At 48.4% G+C, this 24,325-nt stretch overlaps 1 protein-coding gene across 4 annotated transcripts in view; it reads left to right on the top strand.

The window, feature by feature from the left end:
- LOC135921471 (centrosomal protein of 290 kDa-like) overlaps positions 1-24,325 on the top strand; it is a 216,803-nt gene that overhangs the window by 115,524 nt on the left and 76,954 nt on the right. For 3 of the 4 annotated variants that reach the window (XM_070528010.1, XM_070528007.1, XM_070528008.1), the window contains 6 exons: positions 5,970-6,092; positions 8,551-8,765; positions 10,038-10,134; positions 11,775-11,845; positions 21,312-21,438; positions 22,361-22,428. In XM_070528010.1, coding sequence (XP_070384111.1) covers positions 5,970-6,092; positions 8,551-8,765; positions 10,038-10,134; positions 11,775-11,845; positions 21,312-21,438; positions 22,361-22,428 — 701 coding nt within the window. Of the gene's footprint in view, positions 1-1,306; positions 1,409-5,969; positions 6,093-8,550; positions 8,766-10,037; positions 10,135-11,774; positions 11,846-21,311; positions 21,439-22,360; positions 22,429-24,325 lie in introns of those variants that run through there. The other variant, XM_070528009.1, reaches the window with a different exon arrangement.

The following is a 24,325-nucleotide window of genomic DNA, read 5'->3' as shown; positions in this document are numbered from 1 at the left end:
GTCTGCAGTGTCAATACTCCTGCCATCAGACAAGATATCGTCGCACAATTGCATCAACATAAGATGCTTGTTGCTCCTGCGCATCAGCTGGGTGATCGGCCGCCACCGACAATCACTGCTGAAGAATAGAACGCCTAAACAGGGATGTATGCGTAGTTGAGACGGTGTTTTGCTAGCTAGTCCAAGTTGTCTAGCAAGTCAGGCACGTCAATGACTTGCCTAATTGGAACTCCACCGCATCTGCCTTATTCCTTGCGCATGAGCGGAAGGGGTATGCAGCATATGGCATTGCTTACCTGCTATAGAAGTGGTGACTCGATGCGATAGGGATCACTCACCCTCAGGATAACGCCTGTGTTTGTGAACAAGCTGCAGTGATCCTGTTCACACAGTACGTGAGCAAGGAAGCTGGATGTTACATATTTCCTCTTATGATAAGGATTTCGGGTGACTGAATAGTACAATGTGAAGTGTTGCCTAAAACTGGCTGAGACGATAGATTCAAAGCTTCGAATTACAGCGGAAGCTAATAATAATATTTGGGGTTTTACGTGCCAAAACCACTTTCTGATTATGAGGCACGCCGTAGTGGAGGACTCCGGAAATTTTGACCACCTGGGGTTCTTTAACGTGCACCTAAATCTAAGCACACGGGTGTTTTCGCATTTAGCCCCCATCGAAATGCGGCCGCCGTGGCCGGGATTCGATCCCGCGACCTCGTGCTCAGCAGCCCAACACCATAGCCACTGAGCAACCACGGCGGGTACAGCGGAAGCTACGGCAGGAGTATGACCACACCATTAGTTAATACTTCAAAAAAATGTCACGCCGAACATGTAGGCAACGCTCTAAAGCGCTGAGAAGGCCGTTTACTACGTTCCGCACCCTGCAGTCATCTGGCGAGCAGCAGTCATTACGAAGATACGTGTAGCGTTTGTCGCCTCTTCCCATGAACGTGACGAGTCATGGTTCAATGATACCTTGTACAGAGGGGTGAACCTTGCTGCGGATTTGTTTTAGTTGCTTGCAGAGCTCAGGAATAAGCCACTTATCCTGAAAGCGGACATCTGCAACGCTTTCCTGAAGGAAAGCGTTGCAGATGTTCAAGTGGACAAGAAGACCGCGACGCTCTCTGTTTTCTCTGAGTCGACCGACAACCTACCGAAGAGGGGACTACACCTTCCATTGTCCAATGACGAATGACTCGTGTGCACTTCGGAGTGACGTCTGTCCATTTTGTTCTATCTGTTACACCACTCTGCTACATTACTGCAGCATCGCTTTGAAACGCGGAAAAAGACGCAGTCGATAATAGCTGCAAGTCTACAGACATCCCTCTTCGTGGACGACCTCGTCATAGGAGCTTCCATTGAAAAAGAGGCCTGCAAGATCCGCTATTTTAGCAGACGTAAGTATAGAGCTGAGAAAGTGGCGCTGCAATTCCAGCGTTTTTTGTCGTCGACTCCTCAATGATGACACTTCTCTCCACAACAGCGGAGAAGTCAGAGCAGCAACATAGTTGCTTGGCTCAGTGTGTGTCTGCAATGCTGACTGCATCTTGCTTGTCAACAGAAACGTTTCCGCAGACGTCCTTCCGCAATCAGCCACGAAACTCACCACTCTTCAGTCATTCACAAGACTCTACAATCCATGAGGCCTCGTGGCTCCGTTCGTCATCCGAGCGAAATTATTGTTCTAGTACATGTGACGAACGAACTCGCTGTAGGACGAGCCATTACCAAAAGACGTTGAGGAAGAGTGGAAAGCTGCACATCCGAACTATCGATGCTCTCTCTGCTCGCTCTACGCACCACACTGCGTCATTTATTCCACTCGGCGACAGATTCCACTGTTTGAACTGCACCTGATCATCGATGCTAGTGCGCTGGCGTCCGGAGTAGCCGTCGACATGCGTTGCCAGATGGAAGAAAGAATCTTGAACATTCAGCTGCTCATGAGTGATTTATGTGTCACCCCTCGTAAAGCTACCACGATGTGATGCCTAGAGCTATTTATGTGCCCGTTGGTTGTCAGGTTATGGAGCTACCTACGAGGAATTGCAGAAACATCGTGCTGTCGGTTCCTTTTTCGAGCGACTCATCCATAGACCTATATCGGATAGCTGCTGACGTGAAACGATGGGAGTCTTTCTTCAGAAACCATGTTCTAGAGATACCATGCCTGACGTCGGGGTATCCGTGGAGGCAGCACGCAGGCAACGACAACCCAGCAGATTTGCTCTCTCGTGGCGCATCAGCCCTGTCACTGACCCGCAAGACTCTGAGGTAGACCGGTCCTTATTTGTTTTGAGGGGCTCATTTGCAATGGCCTGCAAAGATTCGTTTTACACCTTCATCGAAAGCCCTTTCCAGCGAGAGCAGTGAAATATCATCTTGCCCCACCGCAGCAGTGGCAGCTACTGCGCTCCCAGAGAAGTCACGGCATGAGGTCGCAATCTTTGGACGCCTCTCCCGATTACTCTAGGTAGCGGCTTGGATCATTAGATTTCAACGGAACGGTTCACCGAACATACCATTTTCTAGCGGACCACTGACGGCGTCAGAGTCGCACCAGAATGATATTTATTGGTTGAGGCTCGTCGAATACCTCGCATTGGCAGGCGAAGTCGCGGCCATGAAGTATGGACAGCGAGTTTCCAACTCCTCCAGTGTGCTGACGTTACAACCGTTTATCGACCTGCACAGACTACTTCGTTTAAGAGGCCGACTGCAGCAGATTAACGACCTGGAGGAGATGACGCATCCGATCTTGCTTCCAGTAGATCACCGGCTCACGACATCTTTGTTGACGGAATGCACGCACGACTCCTACGCGAAGGAATTTAGCTCACCCTCCTGGATCTTCGCGAAGTCTTTCAGATTCTCAAGGAGATCGCACAGTAAAGCGCGACCCGAACGTGGGCTTACCATGCCGCCGATAGCGCTCGGTTCCCGAAGTTGCCCCTAAGCACCCCTGCCGAAGGAAAGAGTCGGTGAAGCAGCGCCGCTTGAAGAGGTGGGAATTGATTTCTGTGGTTCCCTCTACTGCCGTGGTAAATAATCCGCGGATGCAAAAGTGTATATCGTGTTATTTTCTTGTGCTGTGACGGGAGCAGTATACCTGGAGTTGACGACATATTTGAGAGCGCAAGCGTTTTTACTCGCCTTTAGGCGCTTCGCTACACGACGTGGAATTCCTTTCAGCGCTCAATGTGAGACTAAGGTATTCCGTCGCAGCGACAAGCAACTCTTATGAAAAACAACGTCCAAGACAAGGTCAGCTCTCGCAGAATCGAATGGAACTTCATTGCGGAATGTGCACATTGGTAGGGAGGCTTTTGGGAACGTGGGATCTGCACAAATAAAGATGCACTAAAGCGTTTCCTTGGACGGAGCAGCTTAAGTTACAACCAAGCTTGCTGAAGTTGAGGCGGCAATTGACTGTCGTCCGCTCACCTACCTGGTAGATGACGTCACATTCACAGGAATTCTGAGGCCCTCATGCTTCTTAGTCGCAAGTGTCTCGTCGCTTTGCCAACAGAACCAGTAAATGCTTCTCTAAGTGCTTCTGCGCTAGGCTTTCGACAACGAGCTGGGCATTGGGGAGATTTACTTTGGAGACTCTGGAAGTGGTGGACGAAGGAATATCCTCCGTTTTTACCCGCTACTCGACACATCAAGCCTCCGAACGTCCGACAATCTCGTCGTTAGCGAGGACGTAAACGCGTCACCTCTGGAATGGAAGATGGGCCGTGTCGTTAGGCGTTTCCATGTGTAGACGGTATTGCATGGTCCTTCCGCATATTACTGTCGAATGGCCAGCAAGTCCAACGCCCTGTGAAGCGGTTCCATCTCCTGGAGGCGTAAATGTGAAGGCAAGCCGCGGGAGTAGTGATAACAATTGAAGAAGGAGAGGTTAAGAATGCGTGAGTGGAGGGCTCGTGCCAACGCCACCTTAGCAGTTTGATCGGCAAACCGTATCTGGCGGACGTCAGTCTCTGTCTTCAACGTATATCTATCGGACATAAGTGCATAACGTATATGTGTTACCTTCTTCGGTAATGATGAAAATATCAGTGAGGTTGAACTTATTTACTTTCAGTGAACTGGAAAATATCTAATTTATTAGGCCGTGCTGGCACTCTAATAGTCGATAGTGACCTAAAATTACAGGGCAATAGGCACTGCTGTCGAACTCAAAAGAATATGTATAAATGCGCCGGCCTATTACGTTCACACACTTCGATGACATCATGGCGACATCGAAATTCGTTATTAGTGCTTACTCGGCAACTATGTTGTGAAGCGCTTAAGCACATACGGCAGGAGCTGTGCAGTTTATTAGGTAATGATAGTAGGGGATTGATAGTTTTTGGCCGGTTGTGGTCGGATAGCGATCTAGTGTTCTCGTGCATTGTTGGTTGCACATACGACCACAATATGACAGAAATTTGAATATTAGAGAAGGTTCCTTAGAATAAAAAAATTGGAGGACGCTTAAGCTTCGCCTTTAAGAGTGCAACGCGATAGCTTTCCCGTCGACCCGTCAAGGGGTGTAAGACATTGCGCTACGGCGCAGCGATCACTTATGAGGCGCCCTGCATCGGACTTTGCACCCACTAATCACGCGGAGAGCACCGAGCAACGCAGCGTTCGGCGCGGCAACGAAACGTGTGCCTGAGCAAGCAGAACGAACCAAAGAACTAGGTGTCTCGGAGGGAGAAATTATCTACGCGAGCCAAACGTCGTGATCAGCATGGGAAGCCGGGCCGCGACGTGCCATGAAGGCCGACGTGATCATGGGGTTGACGCCACGATGGGATCGTCCTCTCTCTTGCTCGGGAGCACCTCGCAGACGCATGACTCCTCGGAAGCAGCTCGGCACGCATCGCAGGGGACGCTTTCCCACCAGACGCGCTACGGCACAGCGATCAGGTCAGAGGCGTCCCGCATCGGACGCTGCACCTAGGAATCGAGCTCTGAGCGGAAAGAGGAGCCACGTCGCCAAAACGCGAGGGTGCGAGTGACGAGTGAAGTTGGAAGGGGAGAGAGCGAGAAAACTTATTAAACGCAAGTGGGGCATCCTTGCACTGGTCCCCGCACGGCCCGAAGGGGAGAAGCGCCGAGTGGCGCACCACGTGTCGGGGCAGTGCCGCACATTGCGAGGAGGGGGTCTTCTGTGTTTGCCGCAAGATGGCTCTGTGTGTGCGCAGAGCGCAGAAGAAATGTAGCGGAAATGTTCTTCGCTACTCGTGTAACTGCGACTTCTGTAAGTTACATGCTTATAAATACCGATATACACCGCAGTATAACGTTCTACGGCACGTTTCTAAGGCAACACCGCATTCACTAGAGGTGGTTTTGTACCGCTTTGAAGCATCGAACTCGTGGCGCTTTAAAAAGGAATTGCCGTTAAGTGCTTTCGGGCTAGGCTTCCTGCCGTGCGCGGAACCAGAGGGAGTGCCTGTCGATCTGTTAATGCTTCTTTGTATGCACAGTGTGTGGCGAACGTGTATGGATATCAGACATGAGCGCATTGTTCAGGCCCCAGCACATGAATACTTCATTGAGAGTGTGTTATATATACGCGAATTTTCCTGTGCACAGAGTGATCCTCCTGCTTGGCTAAGTGCTTTGGACAAAGTGACTAGCCTACATCGTTCTTATCACACCACACTGATCCGGCATTGACTAGTTGTTTTTTATGGCAATGTAATATTGAAATTGTAATTTCTTTTGCCAAGCCGGTAATTAAAAAAAAAAACTTGTGGCTGAGTGGTATCGTCTCCGTCTCACGCTCCGGAGACCCTGGTTCGATTCCCACCCAGCCCATCTTGCAAGTTGCAAGCTGACGCCGACACCAACGCCGACGACACCGGCTTTTCTGCGGCACGAGCTCCTTAACGCTGTCGCGTTAAAAATAACCGCGCTCTCGATATCGATCAATACCAGTGGCGGTGATCCACGCAGGAGATGATTGCACTCAAGGAGCAAGAACTGGTGGAGCAGCGGGAGCGGCTTTCCACCATGGAAGAGAATTTCGCCCAAATCCGCCTCGACTCCGATCACTCTACAGTGAGCCTCTTGAGAAAGGTGAGACCACGTTATTTCTCTGCTTGTTTTTAGCTGCTCTTGCGGCTCAGATATCATACACTCTTCACGAGTACCGACGGAAAATTGTCGAGGCTATCATACATTCGCAGGTAATTAACTGTTTGACTACGTCGCTTTTGTGAAGTCACAGAGTAGCACGTTTCGTCCTTTACAGTTTCTAATATACATCAATAGTTTGCAAAAGCGTAGATCGTCTTCAACCATCATCTTTTCTGATCACTCCGCAACCGACACGTTTCATTGAGCACTAAAACTTAAGTACTACAGTCTAATCTACGCGCAAGTACCGCATAGTACTGCACATGGTTGATTTCATTTAAAAACATCGAAACATAAAGCAGCAATTTCCACTGATCCTGCTTTTGCGGTATACTAAGCCAAACATAAGTTGAGCATGGAGATTGTTATAAATAGAAGCTTCCTAAATGAACCTTTTAGTATTGTGGGATACATAGGTGCAACAGATTCTTGCTTCTGCTAACAGCCGATCGCTGCTGCCGTCTCTGAAGTGCAACATGATGCATGCCGCCTTTTCACTCCTGTAGGCTAGCTTTCATAATACCTTCCCCAGATGTCGAACATGATTGCGTCATTTGATACCCTTGACCACTCATGTACATTTAAGAAACATCATACAAGCTTTGTAAAATCGTGCATGCTTGAATAAACTTCTCTGATTACTCACGCCATGCAGGCGTTACCGTAGTAAAGTGAATTGCCGAAGCGGATCACCCATTACATGACCTTCAGAGTACATATGCTTATAACATATAAACCATATGCATAGTACATATAAAACATATGCTTATTAATTGTTTCAGAACGATTGATTAAAAAACAGTAATAACCTTTTTATTCGAAGTATTGCGACTGAATTTAGATCAGTTTTTGCGGTCGACTATGGTTACCGTTTTCATGGACTATCCCGAAGGCAACCCAGTCTTTCATGAGCCGATCCTCAAACCCGTGCAGTCTAACAGAGCATCTGAAACAGTCACCTAGGACTGCATTTGGACCGCACTGCTGTTACCGAACGGCCACATAGCGCTCTGTGTGGCCTTCAAACTCGGTACAGCGCCAATGAAGCATTTAACGCTTGACACAATCCTTCTCAGATTCAATGGTTAGTGCACCGGGGTTCTTCCAATAACGCGTGCCCATTGACGTCAGCAAAGACGCCCATTGGGTTTATAGTGCTCTGGCCGGTGAATCTGCCACTGAAACCACCATTGATGTCAACAGTCAAAACACTGTCGAAACTGCAGTCCGTGGACCAGTGAACTGCGGCTAATATAGAAGAGTAGAATCGTAGACGAGTTGGTGGTGTATATTTGACTTCGGTCAAGCGCAGCAGACGGGGCTGAAGGAAGACGAGGCAGGCCGGACAAGTGCATGTCCCGCCTGCCTCGTCTTTTATTGGTCCCACGTATTGCGGTTCGCCGAAGTGAAATCGAGAAATAGGCCAAGCTATGGTAGTTTTGTGTGTGCTCTACACACCCTGGAAGTGTAAAATTGAACGTAATCATATTCTGCGACAGTGCAATGTCACAGAATATTTTCACCCTCACAACCTGTGCTGTGCGTTCAGCGTGAGAAAATTACTAAAGTTCGTCAGTGCCTCTCTGTTACTAAAGAACAATGCTCCGCGTTAGATAGCGCTAAACTGGAGTTGTGGCTGTTATTTATTTCTCAGCAAAAACAGATAGCTGAGCAGCTTAATTTGTATGCATGCTACAGAAAGACAGGGCTAGTGAAATCAATTTAGGGCCCATTTGATTTCTGAACCAAACCCGCCGAAGTAACCGCACAAGTAAAGGCTGGCGAGCGTTGCGAGAACAGTGATATGAATCACAAGAAGGTGTGCATCACAAAGGGTTGACGATAGCCGCAATCTTGTCGACTAGCAAGCTCACGATTTTGCTTTTAAACTTTCAGAGTCAGCGGGCTTATCGTAATTGAGAACTTCAAGTGATATTTCCGACAAGCCATCATAGCTTTTGGATCTGGAAAAATAGCATTACTCGCGGAAATGTGACACGAGGAATCTTGGACTATCGCATCGCACGAAACCGAAGGTGGGAGGGAAAAGCGAGCCAAGAACCGTGGTACTCGAGGCGACTTTCTCCTTATGTCACCCAGCAGCCAGCGCACTGCACCCTTCTACTCCTCGTTGTCGCAATTTTCGAATGAAATAAATATTCCGATAGTGAAATATTTATAACAGATAACTGAAATATTTCGTCCTCTGTGAGAAGACGTAGTGCACTTCCCGGTGTCAGGCGTTCCTTGCTACATTATTCACCATTCGCACAACTCAAGACAAGGCGCAGTTAAGAATGCCGCCCGTGATCTCGCTATTACAATCCGTGGTATAGTTTGAAGAGCCGGTTCCCTTGCATGAAAATAAGATTTAATTGCCCTCCATTCGCACGCGCAGGCTCTGGAGGAACGTGACCGGCAGGTGAAGCAGCTGTCGCAGTCCCTAGAACAGGCGACGCGCGACTTGGAGGACCAGAACACCATAATCGAGGCACTGCAAACGGAGCGCCGCCAACGGGATGAAGACAGTCAGGACGGCGGACGAACGGCGGGTAGGGGCGGCCGTTGGCTCGACCTGCAAGGGAAGCTTCGGGAAAAGAGCTTGCTGCTCAGGTTCGTGTGCTGTGAGGGAAAAATAAATGAAATGCGAACGGGGAGCGAGCGCCCAAAGCACATCTGAAGAGACAGTGCGCACCGTCGCCCAGTCATCACCAGCGATGAATGGACGTCGGGTTTGCAGGCCAGATGTGAGGATACCCGCCACAGTGCGCTCTTTTTCTTTTCATTTGCTTGCTTTGAAACAGAATGAAATAAAAGAACGCGGGACCAGTGTTATGGCAGTAGAGTGAGGTTACCTCACTCACTCACTCACTTAGAGCGAATGAGCCTATCTTGTGGTGACGGGCCGACAACGTGCACGGGTGCGCTATACCTCCAGTTGGGCTTCGGATGCGCGCTCCGCTGTTCGCCATTTCACTCTTTTTTAATACTACAGTTTGAATTCCTCCTTTATAAAGTGCTGCATTGGGCATTGGGCAGTCGCCATTTTTCGGCAAACTAAAGCAGAGGCCGACGTCAAAAATGGTCATACATAATCATGCCGCGTCTCAGGTATATTCGCCCATACAACAAACATAGCAGCTCCCGCTAGGTAACTGCTGTCGACGCTGGCGCAGTCGGCAGCCTGCCACTTGACCATTCCATACAAGTGCGATACATCCTCTACGTGCGTGTTGCGTGCGTGTGTGCGTAGGCGCCGACTCTGGGGGTGCTCCGGGGCCCGAGCCTCCTCCCAAGTTCGCCGGAGGGAGGCGCGACGCCCGGTGATGCCGAAGCCGTCCCTCCCCGCCCACTCCTTGAAGTGTGATTACCAGTGTTCTGTGAACCACATCATACGAGGTTTCCTTTGAGCTGCCCATGTCATCTCACTCAAAATATTGGTGTGGCTAAACATTTAGCGTCATTGTTGGCGCGGACGTGCGCGGCTTTTATTACATGCTTTCCCTTCATTGCTGCAAATCCTGACAACAGGAGGAATAGGCCATTAGACGCTATAGCGGCGGCTAGCGCATCCGTAATTTCTCACTTCAACATTTAAATAAATTTCCGCTGTAAGCACCATGCACAGACTTAGCTTACTTAAATATATGCACGGGATAAAGTTAATATCTCGTTTTATAAAGAGGGAACTACCCAACTAAGAATTATTTTAATGCTATAAATAGCCTATGCAAATTATTGCAGTTTTTATGCGTGCTGCACTTTGTTTGTACACCTTTTTGTCATAAGCGCGCAGCTGAAGAACGGACTAGAAGCATGCCTCAAAGCCGCCGCTAAAGTAATTCGAAGCAGACAATCAGCCGTTCTATCTTCATCAACTTCCAGGAGCGTGCAATCCATGCTGGGCAAGGTGGAGGAAGAAGCTCGCCTCAAAGACAAGCAGCTCGCGGAAGCTGTGGCTGCTGCCAGGAAGTATGAGCTGGTGAGAGACATTTTCGTATTTCTAATGGCTACGTTTCGGTTGATTGGTGGCGGTGCACAATCGTTAACGGTTATGCCATGAATGAAAATGCGCAGACCAGTGGGGCGGAGTATCTTCGGTAAGAACGATGCTTTTGCTATACCTTTATCGTATTTCACAACTTCTTCTGGAGCAAATTAGGTCGTGCCTAAAGGAATAACCGCGCTCTACAGAGAATAGGAAAGTGAGAGGATGGACGACGCGGCGTGTTCGTCCTGTCGCCTTTCCTGCGGCTTTCGCTGTAACACTACAGTAAATGCTTTAAAGAATAACGAGAAAGCTGCAGCAAATGAAGCAATTATTTCAAAATTACGCATAACGATTCCGACTATGAAAACGTGAAGTTGTAGGGAAAGTTATGAGCTTTACAACCGTGGCTGGTAAGCACCTAAACGGGGAAAAAAAAAACGTGCGTAATTTTCCTGAATGAAAGTGGGTCAGTCAAGCTCTGTCAGCCGCCACACAATATCACGTACCGCAATGCATGGTTGTCGTCGCGTCGACCACACCCAGCAAACTTAGCCCATGCGAAGTATATTACTCTAGAAATGAAATTTACAGGTTCATCAACTCACTGAATGTCCTTCGCTCATCAATGCGCAACACGTGCATTTCGGCCAAGATATCCTCAAGCTATATTTAGAGCATATTAAATGGTGTTCATTCCATAAGTGACTGCGGCGGCATTCATTGATTTTATTTTGTTTGCGGTGAGGAAAGGGCGAGCTTCAAAACTGAACACTGGCCTAGTTGGTAGCGGCTGGTAATGTGTGTAATTAATGCGAAACGGCACACGTACACGGGGAAAGAAGGCACGTGCTAAAGAAGGCAACTATCACCCAATATTTATATGATGATTATCGTCAACAGTAGCACTAGAACACTATCGTTCTGACTTTGCAGAAAGTGAAATTTTTATAGCAACAATGGGCGCGCAATGAGAGGGAACGCTGCGCCTTGTTTACACACACCTAATCAGGAACACCTTGAAGAAATTTCGTATGACAACAAGGTATCTTGGAATGCGTAGCCGCACGTGCCAGCACAGATACGAAAGGACGGAAAAGTCAGTGGTGCTGAAAGTCCCTTCATCACATTCGGAAATCAAATATTTATGCGACCCATAAGAGCAGTGTCCATTGCGTCTAGTGCCTGTCATTGTGTTCTTACCACTGCCATCACGTAGTTGCGTATAAAGTTATTATATTTTACACAGCCAGAGCAGCATCATAGACAACTGGCTATCTGCATATTGAACTAACAGGGGAATGTGGAGTAGTGCTTTTCGTAATACGCACCAATCACCTAATCACGCTACATGGCGACTATTACATCACACCACGCAAATAATGAAGAGAAGGTTTCTGTTTACAGTCGCCTTTAGACTTATCTCTGCACTCAATGGCGACCAATATTCAGATTTCTGTATACGTGAGCGAATAAAACGTATCACAGGCTGCTTAAAATGTGAGTGAATAAGCTATCGCTTGGTGATTGAAAAAATATTATTGTTGCATTTGCGGAACTGGTAATGCTTACTGTGCCTGCTAATTTAAGTGCGCTGAGAATCACCGCTGTTATATGAGCCGACTTGTTTCCAGGGCGAGTACGGCCTGTCGGACGCGGTTGCAGAAATACGAGATCTCAAGAAGCAGTTGGAAATTCGCGACCGGTGAGTACAGGTTTGCGAAATGCGAGTGAGGGCAACAAATTGTACATTAAATAAAGAACGCTCCAGATTTCATACATGAGACGGATATGGAAATATGAAGCAAGCAGATTTCTTTTTTGATTTCTTTTTTTGAATTTTGATCTCATCGCACACTTTTTTGCTTGACGTATTCTTCCTTTGCAATGTTGACTACAATTTTTTTCTCACTCAACTGAAATATCGAATAACCTAGGCGCTTCGTTGCAGAAACTGTCACACCTAAAGTCGGCGAAAGAATGGCCTCACAATATTACTTGCTATGTTTATGCTGTAGCGAAAACGGCAAGCGTGCGCTTCAGGCGCCTTATTTTTCTGAATCACGTGACCTCCGACACGCACACCGGCCGAGGATGATAGCGTGCATTAATGCACCAGACTTAGCGACTCGCAGACTGTATTCTTATCTCTAGCCTGCAGCAGATCACGTGACCTGCAACAATTGGTACGTGGGCGGAGGTAAACCGTGCGATTAGCGCATGCGTCGTTGAGCTCGGACTAACACAGCTTCTACAACAACAGCGCAAACGCGCCTCGAATGTCTGCATAACTGGTGTCCTAAAAACGTGGAGGACATTAAGCTTCGCACTTAAGAGTGAAATGCGATAGCATTCAAAGCTCCTTGGCTGCTTCTCAGGCTTGCCGACAACTGCAGCCTAAGGTAACGTTTTCAGGGAAACGATGGCGGCGAGCTGTATGCACGAAGGCGAGCTTTCTGGTAGAAACGCGGCCTCTTGCATGGGCAGATCCCGGAGATTGTGCACAGCTGCGCCGAAAAAAAATATATATATAATTCTCAGGCTCCTGTTGTTTCGCCGTTTTAATATTTCAGTCTCAGAAGATTTAACATAAATGGCATGCACTGTCGCTGTTTTGTTTAATCACATTTGCTTGTTGGCTGTTTTTATCAGAATTCCATGGAATGACTTTATCAAGAATGTGAGACAGGGTATGAGCAATCTTAGTCAAAGAAAAGTGTGGCACTATTAGCCCCATATGCACCACGTCATATAGCAAGGATTGGTATATACGTATACCTAAATATGTACCACAATTTTCGTTCACAAGATGCGAGCCCCGGTTACGACGCCGACACTGGATTTTTTTTGCGACACCGGGTCCTCAACACTGTCGCGATGATAACATTAAATCCCAATTTGAGTGCGATGAAGGCTAAGGAGATCTACGATAGGCTAAAATAACTGCTGCATGCAAAGAACAACAAAAACTTGGAGGGCCCCTAAGCTTCGCATCTAATAGTGGAACGCGCATGCATTCAAACATCCCTGATTGCTTCTCACGCTTCCCGGCAACTGCAGCTTGCGTAACCGTAATTTTACCTGGAAGCGTTGGCGGCAAAGGCTGCGCACAAAGGTGTGATTTAAGGTTCGTTTAAGGTTTCTGCGGCGAGCGTCGGCGTAACCGTGTGAATGAGCGCAACGAAAGGGGAAAGCGAATGCGAAGCGTTGGGGGGGGGGAGGGGGGTAAAGAAGGCGAGGAGGAAAGCGGGGCTAAGGGGGAAGCGCAACCATGAGGCAGAAAGCGGAGGTAGTCATGGCCGAAGCGTGAGAAGCAAACCATAATACGACGACGATGGCTACCACATGGCGCCAGGGTAGCACGCGTCGTGTGCTACTCTGCTGTGAATCGCACCCACGCACCCACGCATCTCGTGATCTCTAGATTAGCGAGGCAGTCGCTCCGCGCTTCGCTCCATTTGCCACGTGTCGCACGAGGGAGATTGTCCGCGCCAGCCAATATATCCCGTCAAGAAGGCGCGTATAGACAAGAACGGCACCGAGAGCGGCGCTGCTGCGCCGGCGTTCAGAGCGCCGCATGCGGGGCAAAATTCAACTAGCGGGTGGTACGCCTCTCCCATCTCTCGTTCGCGCCGCCTTGATTGCCTCTTGCACTGCGCGTGTTTGGGCACGTTTCGTACCGCGCGCGGTGTGTGCCTACGTGTGTGCGCATGGACGTTTTCTTGGAAGGACGATGTACAGTCTGTTTCGCACTTAAAGGAAAACTCGGAGCGCATTGCATCGCGATGCGGCGAGCGCTTGAACGGCGTCGTCTGCTACGGCGGCGCGCGCTGGCCGCATTGTCGGGAAACGTTCTACTGTCAGTTGCAGTGCGCCGATCTCATCGTTACTGCGTGAAATGAGCCGGTATTCTTTACTAAGCGTTGTGCGACACCCACTGATATGCCTCGAAGGTAAGTTCATTGTTGAAAGGTGCAGGGCAGTCATAGACGACGTACTGATTCCATACATCCTTGACGCCCCGTTCCTGGAAGGCGACTATATATTCTAACGTGATAGGTCGCCGATCCACACTGCTCGTGTTGTGCAAGAACTGCTGGAAGAGCGCACAGTCACTCTCTTAGAGTGGCCGCCTCAATCGCCGGGCGCCAACATCATTTAACATGTCTGCGGCTCGTTGAAAGTATCGCTGCCGCACCATCCCATCTATCAGTCGCCCAAGGATAGGCTTCGATCCACCATCGTCAGCGACTGAGACGTGCTGCGAATGAGCATATCCCTGATCAAGTCATTCTACACTTGACTGCCTTCCAGGATGAGCGCTGTCATCGCTGCCGCTGGGGACATGACGAGATACAAACTGAAGTTCGGAGCGTGACGTGTCCAGTTCCCCGCCGGCAGGCAGGGTCTGTCTGGTGTATTGAATTATTGTCGAGAAAAATCACTTCCAGCTCATTGTCTGAACCTAAAGCATTCCTTTAATCGTATCTGTTTGTTTCATCGTGTTCGACCCCCATAGTTATTGTTGAGTGCTTTGTTTTCCTTTCGAGTCAAACAAATGCTGAGCACGTTGCGCGCACATCTTTGTGCGTCTTGTCGCTGCTTATTACGGTAGCACACACAATGAAGAAATGTACGGGCACGCGCTCAGTACCCCGGCCTTTCGAAAGAACAAACGAAGCACGCAGTCAAAAGAAGATTGTGCAACTCCATTATCGCCAATGAAGGCTCAGAGTTTGGCTACGCACAACGTTTAGTAAATAATATCAGCTCAGTTCCAGCAGTACCGATGAAATCGGTGCACTGCCCCTGACAGTAGCACGCTTCCCGACAATGCAGCCAGCGCGCGCCGCCGTAGCAGACGACGCAGATCACGACTCCGCCCCTCGAGCGTCTGCGCCTGCTGGAGCTGCTGCCGCCGCACGACTCCATTGCTTGCTGCATCGCGATGCAGTACAATCCGTGTTTTCCCCTAAGTGTGAAACAGACTGTACACACTTCTGTTTGCCTTTAAGAAGATAGGTATGCTTGACGATTATTTTTATGGCTGCAATGCGGCGAAAGGGCAGCGTCTGCTTAACCATGTAAGTGACGCTGAGCAGGTAATTGGAAACGACATCGTATGTGCCGCCGGAAAAATCGTCAGCACATACGATGCGGCACATATACGGCACATACAAGCTAAAGACCTTTTTGCAGTTTCTCACAATATGTTTGCTACAAATCCGTGTTGTCTCTGATGGCGATAATAACGGACTTCCATCGACAGTGTGCGGAAAAAAATAAAATATATCGCTGCATAGCACAAGCACGACATGCGCACAGAACTTTAACTAGTATGTCCCCTACAATATAAAGTAGAGGCAGCAATGTAGACAGCTTGGCCATTTTATAACAGTGCTCAAGAGATGGAAGTTTAAAGTTGTATCGTATGGGCGGGATCCAAGAATGAAAAGAACGTTTATTCCGGAAACACACAGGGTATATATATAGTCGTCGGCATTCACAGGCACGTGTTGCCGTAATCTTCGTGCTGGCAGTCAGTTCAGGCCGATACGTGCGACGCATGCGTAGTCTGCACGATACATCTTTCTCTGTTTAATAGTTGGCTAAAGCCGAGATACACAATGCACTTGATTGAAATTGCGGTCGTACTGCAGCCGTCTTGGCTGACGAGTTATCCGCCTAGACCGTCTTGGGATCGGTGTTGTAAGTTGAGTCGGGTTTGCGGGCACTCCAGTTGGGGATGTCACCGGCTGGTCGTCCTCGCTTTCCGGCTCATCGCTGTCGAGGTCATCGTGTCGGAATGGCTCACGCGTTGTAATCAGGTGTCTCCGATTCCGACGAAGTACTTGGTCACCTTCAGTAACAATGCGATAGGACCTAGGCGCAGCTGGTCCCATGACCTGCGCTTTGCGGGTCCATGCTTTATCTCGGATCCTCACCACATCCCCTTTTCGGAGTACTGGTAGGTCCTTTCTGTGTGCGCCAAGTTGTCTATGCTTAGACACAAAATTTTTAGGTTGCGAGCTGAAGTCTGGAAGCCTGGTCCGTAGTCTCCTGCCTTGCAACAGCTCACCCGGGGAACGACCGTGCTCCAGCGGTGTAGATCGGTAGCTGAGCAGGCCCAGCCAGAAGTCGTCGTGATTTTCTTGTGTTTTTTTCAGGATCCGTTTTACTATCTGGACGCCTTTCTCCGCTAGTCCATTGGACTGTGGAAAGCCAGGACTAGATGTCACGTGCTTGAAATCGTACCTGGACGCAAAAGTGGCAAACTCGTGAGACACGAACTGGGGGCCGTTGTCACTGCATACTTCGACTGGGATTCCATATCGGGCAAAAATGCAGCTCAATTTGGCAATGATCGTGCTCGACGTCGTGTCGCCCAGTTTTTCCACTTCCGGGAAGTTTGACTGCGCATCGAACACGCACAAGTACGAGCTTCCCCCATGCTGAAAGATATCAACGCCGACTCTGTACCAAGCGTGGCCCGGCGTTGGTCTGAGCATAAAAGGCTCGCTTGGTTGCCTGTATGCGTACTTTCGGCAGACGGCGCAACTTTTCAACATCGTTTCAATGTCTGCATTAAGTCCCGGCCAAAACACCAATCGTCGGGACTTCAACCCACTTCTCACACCATGTATCGTATGGGCGGGATCCAAGAATGAAAAGAACGTTTATTCCGGAAACACACAGGGTATATATATAGTCGTCGGCATTCACAGGCACGTGTTGCCGTAATCTTCGTGCTGGCAGTCAGTTCACGTGCGACGCATGCGTAGTCTGCACGATACAAAAGTATTAGTAATCGTTCCTGCTTCTGCAATGTTGGCGCGACCAAGACACGGGCGTATATCGTCCAGTAACTCGATCGGTCGGTGCAGTGGTGATGCAGGAATGAACTCCGGTCATGTTCAATGCATCGTGCACATATTCAATTTCTCGGGACGCGTGAACTTCGGCCACTGCTAGCGCATACAACAGAAGTGGTTTCCATTCTTGGGCAGCGCACACACAAACGAAACACGACAAAGAAGACCGGAGAAGCGCTCGTCGAACAACTGAAACTTTTTGTATGAATAAAAGGATTATATACCGAGTAATTATTAAATTCATGTGAGTTTCGTATAAGAACTGTCATACACTCAGGAGTGATCAATGAACGAGCTCGCTTCGTTTGCCAGTTGTTTACTTTGCTCGGCGCACCGCAGTAATCCATGTCTGTCGTCTGCTTTTTTCGAACCATTTTCTTGTGAATCGGCAGAATTTCCCTGGTGGCATCAACCTTTCGTGTTTACATTGCTCTCGTGATAGTTAACAACACAATAATAATTTCCGGTATAATAATAATTTCCAACAAGACACGTTTCGCGCGCAGCGCGAACTGAACGCGGGCGCGACAGTGGAGAAAGGCGGCGGCGGAAACCTACACCCGTTGGAAATGAAATCGTTCCACCAGGGGAGAAACGAGCGCTGACGTCTAGGATGAAACTTGGCGTGCGGTCGTCCATAGACCTGCGCTCAAATTACAGTTTAGGGAACATTGTAATCGTCGGTGAATTGTCTCCTCCTTCGCCTCCGCGCGCCGTTGCTGCGGATGTGCGAAGGCGAGCGCTGTCTGGATGGTCTTCCAAGGAAACGCGCGTGGTGCGCCCCTCTGTGAATGGCAGAAACGCCCGAAAAAGGGTGTGTGTTTGAGTTTCGGCGTAACCGATTTATGTTTTACAATTACAAATTAGAGTGCGACGCTATCACGTCTATAGGTTATGTGTGTGTCGTACTTTACGATTTTTTCTGATGGGTATCACTTTGACAAATCAATTTAGTTCAGCAAGGCCTATGCGCCACGCGGAGGTCCAGCATGGTTCGGGATAATTTTCTGCTTACAGAGACGTGCGGCACCGATGCCGGATTTTTCGCAAGACAATTTTCTGCCCCACCCACGCGTGGCCCATAACACTTTCGCGTTAGTATTCCACGAATGTATAGTAAGCAAGATGGGCAAGTTGGAAGGAGATTGAAGCTCCAGTCTAAGTCGATCAAAGGTAAAGTGTCCCTGGGTGAATTCGGGGGGAGACAGCTGCGCATTCACAGCCCACCACAACCAATCGCGTCGCTCCTCGCGTGAGGGAAGTAGGAGCAGCGGCGGACCTAAATTTTAACGCGACAGCGTTAAGGAGCTCATGTCGCAGAAAAGCCGGTGTCGGCGTCCGCGGCGTTGGCCGTGAGCGATAAATCCCAGCAGGCACTTTGTGAATAAAAAACAACTTGCAAGATTCGGCTGGGTGGGAATCGAACCAGGGTGGGAATCTAACCAGCCACGAGTTCGATGGTTCAAAGCGGTACAAATGCGCCTCTAGTGAACGCGGTGTTGCCTTAGAAACGAGCTGTTTCTAAGGCTCAGGCGTGCGTCGCTTGCTCAGGCGCACATTTCGTTGTGGCGCCGAACGCTGCGTTGCTCGACGCTCACCGCGTCCTATGCGGGGCGCGCAGTCGCTGCGCCGTAGCCCATGGTCTTACACCCCTTGGTGGGTTGACAGGAACGCTGTCGCGTTCCACTCTTGAAGGCGAAGCTTAAGCGTCCTCCAATTTTTTTGAGTGCAATATCTACGGGATGGGTCCACATTTTCACATATCGTGACAGGTTACTTGTTTAAATAATTTATGGTATTTAGCGTATCAACAATTTGATCCAAACATGAGGCACGCCGTTTGGAGTAAAAAGCGTTCGTGGGATAATCTTACAGTAGCAGTATTCTCTGGAAGATGTGTTAAGTTCGAACGTGACCGTTGCGTAGTTTAATTAATTCATTAGGTAATTTAGGGTTTAGGTATTATCTCAATTTCGTCATAATGGCGAAATAATTCATGTGACATCAACAGTCCAGACTAATAGGCGAAGTTAAGGCTCGAAGCTCAAGTAGCAGTACGAATTGCAGCAATCGCGAGCTTGCCAAGTAAACGCGCCTGGCGCGACTTCCGCAAAAGGATAGACAGTTGGGCGAGTTGGTACGGTAACATGATTTTGGCTTCTAGTGCGAAGTGAAACACGGACACAGAAAGGAGCAGACAGGACGAGCGCTAACTCTCAACTAAATTTTTATTGAAACGAAGAACATATATATAGGTGATTGCAAAAACCGTAGCATAAGAAACATGACAATGTAAAAGCATCAGTTAAACATGTCAGTGGGTATGGAAGTCAAAGAACAAAAATTATTTCAGATTAGCACACGTATTGCGAAGGTACTGGAATTCGCAATCTAACAGAGACAACGAAGCATGACTGACGCAAGTGTCTCCTAATCTTTTTATGTGGAAAGCCTCGATAATTTCCCTCGTGGTTTGGCATCTGTGTCTAGAAAGAATTTTTGTGTCTTTAAAGAAAGGTTTGCATCCACAATCGAAACAATGTGCGGCTAAATGTGATGCGTTAGGGTTGTTTGGTGAATGTTTGTGTTCTTTTAGTCTAATGTTAATGCATCTACCACTCTGTCCAATGTAAGCTTTCCCACATTCCAGTGGAATCTGATAAACTATGCCCGTGTTGCAAGGCACCAAAGGGGACACATGTTTAACTCCGCAATCATCTTTTCCTTTTTTGCCTTCCTGTTCAAGTCTCCTATTTATCAAAGGGCGCATGTTAGCCAACTTTCGTGGGGCCGAGAAAACGGTTTTTGCAATCACCTATATATATGTTCTTCGTTTCAATAAAAATTTAGTTGAGAGTTAGCGCTCGTCCTGTCTGCTCCTTTCTGTGTCCGTGTTTCACTTCGCGCTAGAAGCCAAAATCATGCGACTTCCGCAGACACACGTGGAGAGAAAGAACACGGACGACCCCAGTGGCATCGGCTACAACTTCAGGGACTTGTCGGCATTATCGCAGTACTAAAAGCCCTAACGCGACACGCGCTCCTACGTTCCGCAAAGCACTTGCGCGCCGCGTACGTATCGTCATGACGCAGTACTAAAACTGTCTCACGTCGCTTTGCGTCGGCCTCGCGTTGCCGTGCAGTGGCGCACTCACGGCGGGCACACTGCGAGCGTCCGTTTCCCGCGTTTTAACGGCTTAGCCTCGTGTTTCCACAGCACCTCGTCGGGCGCCCGAGGCGTTGAGTTGTAGCGTGCGCCGCCCATAGAGTTTCATACGATAAATACTAGAGGCAACCCTAGCGCTGGTGTCTACGGGAGCTGCAACGGGAGCGGCTGATCCAGCATGGAAGTTATGGAAAGTGCATGGATTTGCCTAAACTTCGTCCTTCTGGCTTCAAGAGTGCCTCGTGACTTTGTAAACTCGGCGTTTTCAGCAATGTACGGCGTAATAAGTAATGAAATAAATATCGAAATTGTCTGACGCCAAAGAACACAAGAGCGCCCGATATATAGCAAGGAAGGCCGATATTGAAACCATTACGCTCCGGACCCATGCATCGACGAGCGATGTGAAACGCCCTTATGAATTTTGTCGCGGGCAGGCGCGTCCCTTGAGACGCTTGGCGCGTTTCGGTTTGACCACCTCGACAAGCTCAATCGTTGCGATTCGTAGCGATTGGGCGTGTTCGCGGCGTATGCTGCACTTCGAGGAGTAGATACTGCGCTTACATTTATGACAGCCAAATAATATGAAGTGTAATAAACGAAGCCGTAAGACGTTCTACAAGCACGAAGATCAGACAAATACATGTACTTCCCGTCATTACCATGGCGAGTCAACGACTGCAGCGCCGGAGGTCCCTCTAGTATATATATTGCAGGAAACTCTAGGGCTCTTCGTCGCGGGTGTCGGATCAAGTAGCACGGATGCTTGAGTGCGCGGGCCTACGTCAGTTTTCTTTAGGCCACAAATTTCAGGATAAAATAGGCAGATTTATAGTATTCGGTTAACCTCTTCATAAGGGGATAATATGTGGGACAATTGACGAGTATCCACTGGAACCAACATATGCGGCTAACTTCGTCCTTATCTCACGATTATTAAAATCTGAGCTTGTGTTTGATGGAAAAAGGGACGTTTAAATATGTAATAATATGGTTGGCATTTCACATTTGTCAACATGGCGACGTACGTCTCTTTGGCACCGTAATAAAGAAGTAGCTTGCAGCAGATGATTGCTGTTTCTTGGACGATGTATTGCGAGTAACGTGTTCTTCTGTCGTACCGCTGCCCTCAGGGAGATCGAGAAGCTGACCAGCCAGCTGAACGACATTGAGATGGAGGTTCAGGAAGAGTGCGACGACGACAGGAGCACTTCCCCGCGTCGCCACATCAGGCCGACCAGGAGCGAACTGCAGGAGAAGGTGCGCTCGTAGTCCGATTCGCTATGCTTCGTTAGCACGGTTATCCGCGAGAGCTGCGTACTGTTAAAATTCATTTCCACTTAGCACTTGCTTCCCGCAAATTGTTTTACCTTTGTTCTGTACTAGACGTCAATTTATAGCGAATCGGACATTTGAGAGAAGGGAAACAAATTTGCCTAGACTGTTCAGACTTTGCTCGTCCAAATAGAATAAATGTGTCAAGCATGAGAATTTTTCACCCAAGAGAAGTGTGCTTTGCAAGTTAATGCGGAAAACGAACAGGGAAGGTTATATGTTCGCAGTGACAGCGCCCTTTGCCTTTATCTCCACAACGCGATAAGAGCGGCTGTAGTGGAAGACAACTAGCCGTTCACTGAATTGTTGTAACAATAAGCGCCACGAAAGCTATGCGAGAAAGACTAAATAAATAAATTTTTGCGTGTTTATGTGCCAAAACCGCGATACGCACAGCACACGGTTATTATTTCACCATCTAAATACGGCTGCTGTGGCCGCAATTTGGAGTAAAATTTGAAACCAACACATGGAAAATAGTTATGGCCATGCCTTCAAGACTGTGAACCAACCATAAAAGGATTTCGCGCTATACATGTCACGGTATCCGTCGCATACTGTAGACAGACTATAGAAAGGAGCCTGCGAAATGTAACCTCACCCGCCGCATAAAATGTAAGTACGCATAACTGAACTTTGTGATTGGTTAATTCCGATTGTGTGTACATAATACGTGCAAAATGCGGAAAACCGTTTAGAAGGCCTGAATACACGTTCAGATAATAAGGTCGGCTATGCTCATGTTACAGCACTGAATAAAGACATTGGTGCTTCTATACACGTCCTTTAATGGCGGACATGTTCTAACTCTGAAATACTTTTTCTAAGTGAACTTTTACTCCTACAGATACAGAGACTGGAGAGGGAAAATAGGCGCCAACGGCTGCGCTTGGCTGCACAGAGGAGTTTAATGAGGTACGGGTTTGTTGTTTCTTTAATAGTTATGCAAACGTCATGTGGGAGAAGTGAACACGCAGTGTTGAGCAGTCGCGTCAAGGGTCACAATAATGGAAGGAAAGATCAGTAGGCTCATTGCAACCTTGAATAATGTTCTGTGCCGAGAGACTTTATTTTCGAAGCGATAACTCGAACGCATATTTATGTTACCCCGGTTAACTTTCATTTATCCCAACGCACTACATACTGTGCCAGTAGTCACTCTCGTTTCACATCTCTTCCACAGCCTATCGACCCCAAGGACCAGCTCGACTTATCTTCATGATATATCGAGCATGACTTCCTTGCGACGCATTCAATGCGCTACCAACTGTCCCTTCGCAGCAGCGTAGCATTAAAACAAGTAATAGCACTAGTAAGTTGATACAAAAGACCGACCTCGGCATCATCGGGCGTATGGACGAAAGGATAGCCCGACAATACTGGAGAGTATTTGTAAAAAGTAAGAAGGAGGATACATAGAAATGCACTAAAATACGTAACAATTCAGGGCAAAGAAAGGCAGTCATTTTTAGACACGCCACGTGGCTGCACTGGGTGTCTTTAGTAAATGTTGCACTTCGACAATGATCAGGCTCCATTAACTTATCAAATTAATCTTGTGGATGAGCCGCGGGGTTTGAGTACTTTTTGCCGATGTTTCCATCATCGTAATCAGCCTGACTACGCCCACTGCAGGGCAAAGGCCTCTCCCCTACTTCAACTACCCCAGTCACGTGCTAATTGTGGCCATGTTGTCCCTGCAAACTTCTTACTCTCATCCGCCCACCTAACTTTCTGCCGGCCTCTGCTACGCTTCCCTTCTCTTGGAATCCAGTCCATAACCCTTAATGACCATCGGTTATCTTTCCTCCTCATTACATGCTGTGCCCATTTTTGTTTCTTGATTTCAACTAAAATGTCATTAACTCGCGTTTGTTCCCTCACCCAATCTGCTCTTTTCTTATGCCTTAACGTTACACCCGTCATTCTTCTTTCCATAGCTCGTTGCATCGTCTTCAATTTAAGAAAAACCCTTTTCGTAAGCCTCCAGGTTTCTGCCCCGTAGGTTCTTCAACCAGTCGTCGTCGGCTTGTCTGTTGCGCTTCTCGGAAGTCATATGCGTCGCTAAGCGTGCGCACGCTGCGAAGCCAGTCTCGTCCTCCAACGATGTTGATGTCTCTGAGCATCGAGTCCGAGAATTGAAGGTCTCAAATGCGGTGAGCCGAAAGCGAGCGGCACGGGCTCCGGAAAGCGGCAGCACCTCCGGCGGCCAGCGCTGATAAAACCTAGAACTAACCAAGCAACGCCGCCACATCTGTGGTAACACGTGCTCTTTGCAGAATTGAAAGCACCACGTTGCCCATTTGGCGAATGAAAGCTGGGAGAGAGCGGTGTCAGAGCAGGTTGTCTCGCGAAGGCTTCGTTGCCTTTCTTTATTTCCTCCATGATTGGGCCCCTCGACACTCTGCCTAATACGCATACGAATCGTAGCTGCGCTTGTTGGACGTGAATAAGGGAATTATGCGAGTATGTTGGACAATGCCCCACACGGCTTTGTAGTCGGTGCAGCCACACATGTACAGTTTCGCGTGCCTTACATTGTGTCATGGTTTCTTCGCTGACCACTTGTGCAACGCCGGCGCCTTCCTATCCATTCTGGAGTCACTAAAACGGCTGTCAAGCCCCTCAGGGTGTAATCGGAGCATTGCCGAAATGAGCTTCTAGGCGTAGACTGAATGCCAAAAGAATACATATATGCCCATTATACCACGCGGTTCGAGACGTCCGACACAACTGGTATCGCCTACAAGTGCGGCTGGTACACTAGTACGTGTTCTACAAATCGCTAATCTAATAATAGGTATTGATATTA

This window comes from Dermacentor albipictus, chromosome 10 (assembly GCF_038994185.2).
Source record: "Dermacentor albipictus isolate Rhodes 1998 colony chromosome 10, USDA_Dalb.pri_finalv2, whole genome shotgun sequence".
NCBI classification, from domain to species: domain Eukaryota; kingdom Metazoa; phylum Arthropoda; class Arachnida; order Ixodida; family Ixodidae; genus Dermacentor; species Dermacentor albipictus.
Note: the sequence above shows the minus strand (reverse complement) of the source record. Positions and strands in the feature narration are given on the sequence as shown.